Source organism: Rhipicephalus sanguineus, unplaced genomic scaffold (genome assembly GCF_013339695.2).
Source record: "Rhipicephalus sanguineus isolate Rsan-2018 unplaced genomic scaffold, BIME_Rsan_1.4 Seq5072, whole genome shotgun sequence".
Lineage (NCBI taxonomy): Eukaryota > Metazoa > Arthropoda > Arachnida > Ixodida > Ixodidae > Rhipicephalus > Rhipicephalus sanguineus.
Window position 1 is genome coordinate 17,508 of NW_023615395.1, and position 6,854 is coordinate 24,361.

The 6,854-nt window shown below is 48.3% G+C and overlaps 1 protein-coding gene and 1 pseudogene across 1 annotated transcript; both read left to right on the plus strand.

Annotated features, from left to right (window-relative positions):
• The first annotated feature begins 1,303 nt into the window (after positions 1 to 1,303).
• Positions 1,304 to 3,563, plus strand: LOC125756704 (nuclear apoptosis-inducing factor 1-like). The gene is made up of 3 exons (XM_049411612.1): positions 1,304 to 1,367; positions 2,338 to 2,595; positions 3,361 to 3,563. Exons 1-3 carry the CDS (start codon positions 1,304 to 1,306, stop codon positions 3,561 to 3,563), a joined length of 525 nt encoding a protein of 174 aa, XP_049267569.1.
• A 213-nt stretch (positions 3,564 to 3,776) lies between these two features.
• LOC125756703 (uncharacterized) lies at positions 3,777 to 4,650 on the plus strand (annotated as a pseudogene).
• The last annotated feature ends 2,204 nt before the right edge of the window (positions 4,651 to 6,854 follow it).

A 6,854-nucleotide genomic window follows, 5' to 3' on the forward strand; every position in this document is an offset into this window, starting at 1 on the left:
TCACGGAAGATTCACGTTTACCGCTGAACCTCCGCAATTCGCCCACTCATCATCATTCACTCCGTGGATATGCTGTGATTTTTTATTTAGCATGGTATGTTTGTGAGCTACACAGACATGACTGGTCTCAACCATCCTTCTTGTGAGGACATGTGGTCGCATGTGCTGAAGATAACCGTGGAACGAAAACTCTATATTTCAGAATCTGTGTCCAGATTTACTCATTGTGTACATCGTATCGATGTTCTCGAACCTGACTCCAAATTCCCCATAAATGACCTATATATGATATGGGAAAGGATAGTATCTCGTATCTCGAGGGATTACGATAGCAATGGTACAAATTTAACTTACTCGCCGCTTTTGAGGGCAAGGAGGCAACGCCAAAGCCGATGAAACGACAAGGAATGAAAGAAGTGCGCGCAGGTGATAGCAAGGCAGCACGCGAAGCGTCTAGCATCGAGGGTATACGATGATAGCGAATGTATTGTCGCTGCATCTCAGCTTTCCGTTCCGGGCGTCTGCTACAGCGCTTACGCGCTGCCGCGTTACAGCAGACGTCCTGGGGTATTGCGCGAAGCCAAGCGCGCTCTTGTTTCATCAATGACCGTACGTACACACACACACACACACACACATATATATATATATATATATATATATATATATATATATATATATATATATATATAAAGCAACAATTACGATGCCACTCACTGCGACATTACAGTGCAGCCATGAGTGGCTCGTTTGTGCGTACATTTAGAATGTGTTATTTTCATTTTTTAATATTTCATTTATTCTTCGTTAACTTTCATCTTCTGTTTAACGTTTTTGTTATGTTTATCGTTTACGCCTTGTTATTTGTACCTTTCCCACTTTTTGTTTATTTTTTGTTTGTTGTTTCTTTTTAATTTTTTTAATCTTCACTTTCTTTCGGTGGCGACGCTTCCACAGTAATGCAGCCCGCCTCAGCAAAAAACGTCGCGTGGCTAGTGGCGCGCGATACAGGCGCCTACAGCAACGGCCAACAAGGAAGGACGAGCGCCTATGAGAGGTTTTCACCACACCCGATCAAGAACATGATTTTAATCTCGCCTCTACCTTCACAGATATTGCAGAATACTATCAAGATAGCCATCGCCTTTACCACCACCCATGCAAAGGAATTAAGGCGGATGAGCGGCTCTTACTACGCCTTCTCACCAATGCGCGGCAGTGCCCGGCAGCTCTCAAACACTTCGACCCCTCCTTTAGTGGCAGCTGTCCGCATTGCGGTGTTGTGTCTTCAGACACCTATCACATGGTGTGGGCCTGCCCCTCCAACACGGCCATTCCTCCCATCTTCAACCCAACTCGGGTGGACTGTGAGGAGACCCAGCTCGGCTGCCACGACTTAAGAGGCCCAACAAGCCTTAGTTGGGCGCGCCTGGGTGGCGGCCACCGCCACTGGAGTCCCGCGCTAGGGACTTCAACCTGGTATTTGCAAAGACCAATTCCTTACCTGCTGGTCCCTGCAATTTTCTTCTCACTCTTAAAGCCCAATAAATGTTTTCACCACAGCCACCCGTTCTTAAAAAAGTAACTCAGGTTCGGTGACGTGAAGGAAAGATCCGTGCACTATCGCCAAGTGTAGGCGAACGGCGCCGCAACAAAACATCATTTAAACTAAGACAATGAAGGTGTGGAGACGTGACTCAAACGCGCCCTACGTCCACCATTATAAATGCACCTTTCTGGGGGTGCACTGCATTAAAGATTATTGTTGGGCGAATTCGAGCACGCTAGATTTATTCACGTGAGACTGCTTGTAGCTGGGCGTAAGAAGTTGCATTTCGAATAAACAATGTTAGTGGGAAGCATCAGTGCGGCCTTTTACACGTCAGCTTTATACAGCAGCAGCCAAAGCAAGGAGGTCTGAGCGCGGTGTCATATGCTAACACAGCAGCGCACGAAAAATAATAAAAAAAAATGTTCGCGAGCATTTTTTTAGAGGTACACCTCAAACCGCACCATGCACCTTCTGTATGTTAATTATTGCGATGTGCACTTTAATATCATAATAAGTGATGGTTTCCAAAGCCTGTGCTTATAGCTAATTAACGCAAACCGAATGCCATTTTTTGTTTAGCGTACATGCAATAAGAAATTTATGCGGCGTTTTCTTTCTTTAGGCACAGTGGTTTTTTGATGACGTTTCGCCGGACGTATAGTGATAGGTGTCTTTCGAGAGAAAGAGGGTATATCGACAATGGATTGGCCAGCGGTTATCGCATGCGCGCCCACGCCTGAAGCCCAATTTTCATGCGGGTCCTGACTTTTGACATTTACGCTCAGACAAGATGTCGGCGAACCCTCCGAAGCGAGCGCGCCAGCCGAACTTTACGCATGGAGAGTTGGTCGCCCTCGTCGATGGCTACGAGGAGCACCGTCGGGCCATAGAAAGCCGAGGCGAGGGTCCCCGAGAGTCGCAGGCCAAACAGAACGCCTGGGACACTATCACAGCTAATTTATTCGCTGTGTCCGGTATTGTTAGAACGCCCGCTGAGGTCAAGAAGAAATGGTGCGACGTGAAGAGCGCCGCCAAGGCACGAGGTGAGAGCCTTTTCCGTAATTTATTGCGCAATATACAGTGCGCTGAAGAGCACGTGCAGTGGCACAGACACTCTTTTGGGGTCTTAAATCTGTAGGCGTATTTCAGCATAAGCGCAGCAAATACCTACGCAAATATTCATTGCCGAACGACTGATATAAATCCTGGCAATATCGATACATTCTTTGCATATCAACTGTGGCGGCCCGACGGCTATGGCATTCTGTAACGCGGCCGCTGGTTTGATTCATAGCCCACGACAACCGCAAACATGCACTTGAGCGATATAACCAGTTGCAGCGTTTCGCGCCAAAACAACATGATTACATGTCACGCCGTAGTGACGGTGAGCGGATGAATTTTGATCACCAGTGGTTCTTTAACGTGCCCCGGTGTTCTTTCACCGCGTCCCTATCACAATACTTCAGCCGTGGCCAGGAATGGAGCCCGCGCCCTCGAGCCTAAACAATGTGACACCGATCCTTATAAGCTACATCAGCAGGGTATGCGAAGTGCAAGGAAAGAAATGAGCTCGTGTGCCATGCTTTAGCTGTACGTACCTTAAGGCATCGGTGGCGGTCAAAACTTAAATTAACGCAGTATAATTGTATTTTGTTTACTAAGACGTGCAGTAGTTCTTGTTGCGTATCCGGGATGAGTTGGATGCAGCGTCCTTCCATCGACACGGCATCCCACAAATCTTATAAGTGTGCGACAGAAAACTGCTGCAGAAACACGTACGGCACTCATTATCGGCTCTCCAACAGCTGCTGCGGTTCGCCGCAGCATGGCGACCACGGGAGGCGGTCCAGAGGACGTGGCCCCTCTCGACGAATTTGAGGCCCGGGTGGCAAGTACACTTGACCCGGAAGCGGTATTCGGCGTGTCTGGCGGCTTGGACATTTGTGCCCCGAGTCCAGGTATGAATGCGTACGCGCTCTTCCGTCAATGTTGGGTGGTGGATGTGTAGTCGGGCTAATAGGGCGGCGTCCCGACGTCGTTTTTGAAAGTCTTGTGTATTGGTTGGTCAAGTGTGCCTCCCGCAGCTCTGCGAAAGTGTTGACCATCCCCAGGCCCCTAAGGCGCTGGTTGGACGTGGTTATCGGAAGATCGAGGGCACGCTTGTACATCTTCCAGAGAATCACCTCAAGGGCGTACGCATCCCAGAAGTTTGGAGATACGCCCTGCACGTGCGCCCTCTTCCGGCCAACATGACACGTGACGACCACAGTGGCAGGCGCCTTGCGCGGGCGGAGGCACTGGCTCGCCACTATGGGAACAAACACGGTATCTTTTAGGTGGACGCCTCCGGTCCTCACCATGGGGGTTGGTACACGGCTGCAGTCGTCCACCAAAACGTCGCAGTGAACGGCCTAACATTCAGGGCACAAAATATAACACATGCGGAGGAGGTCGCCATCGCGCTAGCTGCCGCAGACCAGGACTCGCGCGTCATTACCGACTCGAGAGGGGCCTGCAGAAATATTGAACAGGGGTACGCTCCTCACCTTGCGTATCGCATCCTGCAAGATAGCAATTACGTCGGGGCCACCGCGTCCCGGATGATCATATGGGCTCCAGCTCATATGGGCCTCGAAGGCAACGAAACGGCAGACGCCGCTGCCCGCGCGCTCACTCTCCGGGCAACGCCTTCAGACCCTTCCGAAATGGATCCCGAACCCAATCCGGCCTTAACGTATCGAGAAATTACTGAGTTCTATCAATTCGGCCACGCAATTTATCCTAAACCCTGTAAGGGCCTTACAAAGGTGGAGGAACGCACACTCCTCCGCCTTTACACCAAAACGCTGCTGTGCCCGGCAGTTTTAAAACATTTTGATCCGGCCTGTACAGGAAAATGCCCATACTGTGAGGAGAAGTCTTCGGACGTCTACCACATGGTGTGGGCATGCCAGTCAACCCCGAACCTCGCCCCAAAACCACACCCCACCCGGGAGGACTGGGAGGCAGCCCTGTTCGGCTGCTCCGACCTGGCGAGCCAGAAGGCCCTGGTCGACCGAGCTCGAGTCGCGGCGATCGCCAACGGGCTCCTGTAATGAGGAGCCCACCTAGTGCTTGTGAGGGGTGGCCCCCTCCGGGCCACCTCGCGCTTACTCCCTGTATATACCTCTAATAAAGTTTTTTTCCTCCTCCTCCAGGTATGAATGCGAACACAACGCATGCCTGTATATACTACAGCTACATTGTGCGCTTGCACGGCGGTCTAGGGAAGGCGCAGATGCACGTATGTCGTTATTGCGAAAAGTTGACATAATAATGGTTCATTTATACTAACAGCACTCTACACAGCAGCTAGTGCTGAAAAGAAGGGTAAAAAATACAAGGCAGTTTCAATATCCCCAAGCTTTCAGGCAGCGGCAGCAATAAGCTGGGCAGCTATAGTACGAGAAAAATTTAGAAGAAAAAACATACAAGCAAATGGGCATTAGGTGAACTGCACACAAAAATAGTGAAAAGAACGGATGACACAAGGTGCAACAGCGTGCATATACAAAAAAAAACAGAACCAATCATGGGCGTCTCCAGGATTTTGCCTTGCGGGGTGGAAACCCGAGTTGTATCGCAGTGGGGACGGGGCGTGTCAGAGCATTGCTGTTGGTTGGGTGTTGTGCAAGTGCCCCTTTTTCACCCCCCTGCAGACGCCCACGGAACCTATATACATCAACAAGCTAGCAGTAAATCTGTGCTTCCATAAGAAAAAAATGGAAAAAAAGAGAACAGAGCAAATTTAGGGCAATGCACATGATCACTGCCAATACCATAACAATTATAAAAAGAGACCTCTATCATGGACATTTGGTTTATGATCTCATGAAGAAAACAACCGAAGACCGCTGCATGCTTATGAGCCACGCCGTAGCTGTAGGCTCGGGAAATTTCTACCACCTGCGGTTCTTTAACATGAGCTGACATCGCACATTACACGAATATCACTAAGCTGCCACCTATATGTGACCACCAAGGTCAGGATCAAACCCACGACTTTCGTGTCAGCACCGAGCAACCAAATGCTTTATTCACAAAGCTAGCTAGAGAAATTCGAGGGCGAAATTTTTGTTCGCTTCTTGTCGGTGTAAAGGGCTGATGGACATTATTCTCGCAGTTCAATATGGCTTGATTTTTCGAAAAAGCTATTCTAGCCGTGTGACATCCTCAGAAATTTTTTTTTAACTTTTCTTTTGTGTTTTGGAAAAACAGCAGAACAAATATGCCTCTGACAAAGAGTAGCAAGACAACTGTGCGGGGTGCCTGTCGAGTAATCTAGAACACTAGGTGAAGACACCCTTGACACAAGAAGTCGCTGACAGTGCTTGCTCCATGTGCTCATGGTAACAGCAGTTGTATGTGGGGATGATGCCAGACGGAGCCTGTAGGCGACACACAACGAGATAAACATCATGATTAAACTTAGGCCATCCTATATATTTTATTACACATTTCTGTGCGCATTAAATCACTGGTTGAGCCACTACATTCAGAATTAGCAAGCGTATAGTCAGATTAACTGGGCGGTCACTAAAATTTCATAGGATGACTCGGATGTTTTCATAGTGTGGCAGTGATAGCATCTGTGCGGACACGTTATAGAGCACACCAGTGCACCTTATGTTACAAACAGGCCTGCACTCTTTATATGAGCGATGAATGCAAAGGCACATATTATATGAATGATTTAAGTTAAATTTAAAAGGTGACCTGAAATTCATTTACTTTGGCAACGGAAATACACTGCCGATGATGACTACCTGTCATTTGAATGTCCAAAGCACAAGGGCAACTGACCTAGTTTGCCGAAACTATACAGTCTTCAAGCGTAATTGTGTACAAGGATTCTGTTTGCTCTTACACGAATGCTAACTTCGCATGCTGTGCTTCTACATGAGTTAATCACCATTCAATTATGTACTGTTGTTCTCTTGTTAGCTGAACAGCAGCCAGATGATGAGGCCACCGCAGAGCTCTTCAGAGCAGGGTGAGAATAACTGCCAGCAGGCTCTTTGAAATACGAAGTGTTACAAAAATAATGTGGCATCTTTTCAGACCCAGCCGACCAGAAACTGATATGCCACAAGATGGACTGGAGGAAGGTCAGTAGCACATTGTCCAATATTGGCGAGTTTTGCTAGAACAAATAATAAAACGAGCACTGCAGCTAACTGTGTGTTTGCGCCTAATATTAAGTGAATATGACAAGTGAAAAACGCACACAAGAAAAGGGTCGTGCATTGAAACCGCGCTT

What these genes read in the sequence shown, in the direction of transcription:
- LOC125756704 (XM_049411612.1), top strand. Translation starts at nt 1,304, where the DNA reads ATGGTGTGGGCCTGCCCCTCCAACACGGCCATTCCTCCCATCTTCAAC. An exon ending in CAACCCAACTCGGGTGGACT is followed by an intron (nt 1,368 to 2,337) that starts GTGAGGAGACCC and finishes ATTTACGCTCAG; the next exon opens with ACAAGATGTCGGCGAACCCT. An exon ending in GAGCGCCGCCAAGGCACGAG is followed by an intron (nt 2,596 to 3,360) that starts GTGAGAGCCTTT and finishes GCTCTCCAACAG; the next exon opens with CTGCTGCGGTTCGCCGCAGC.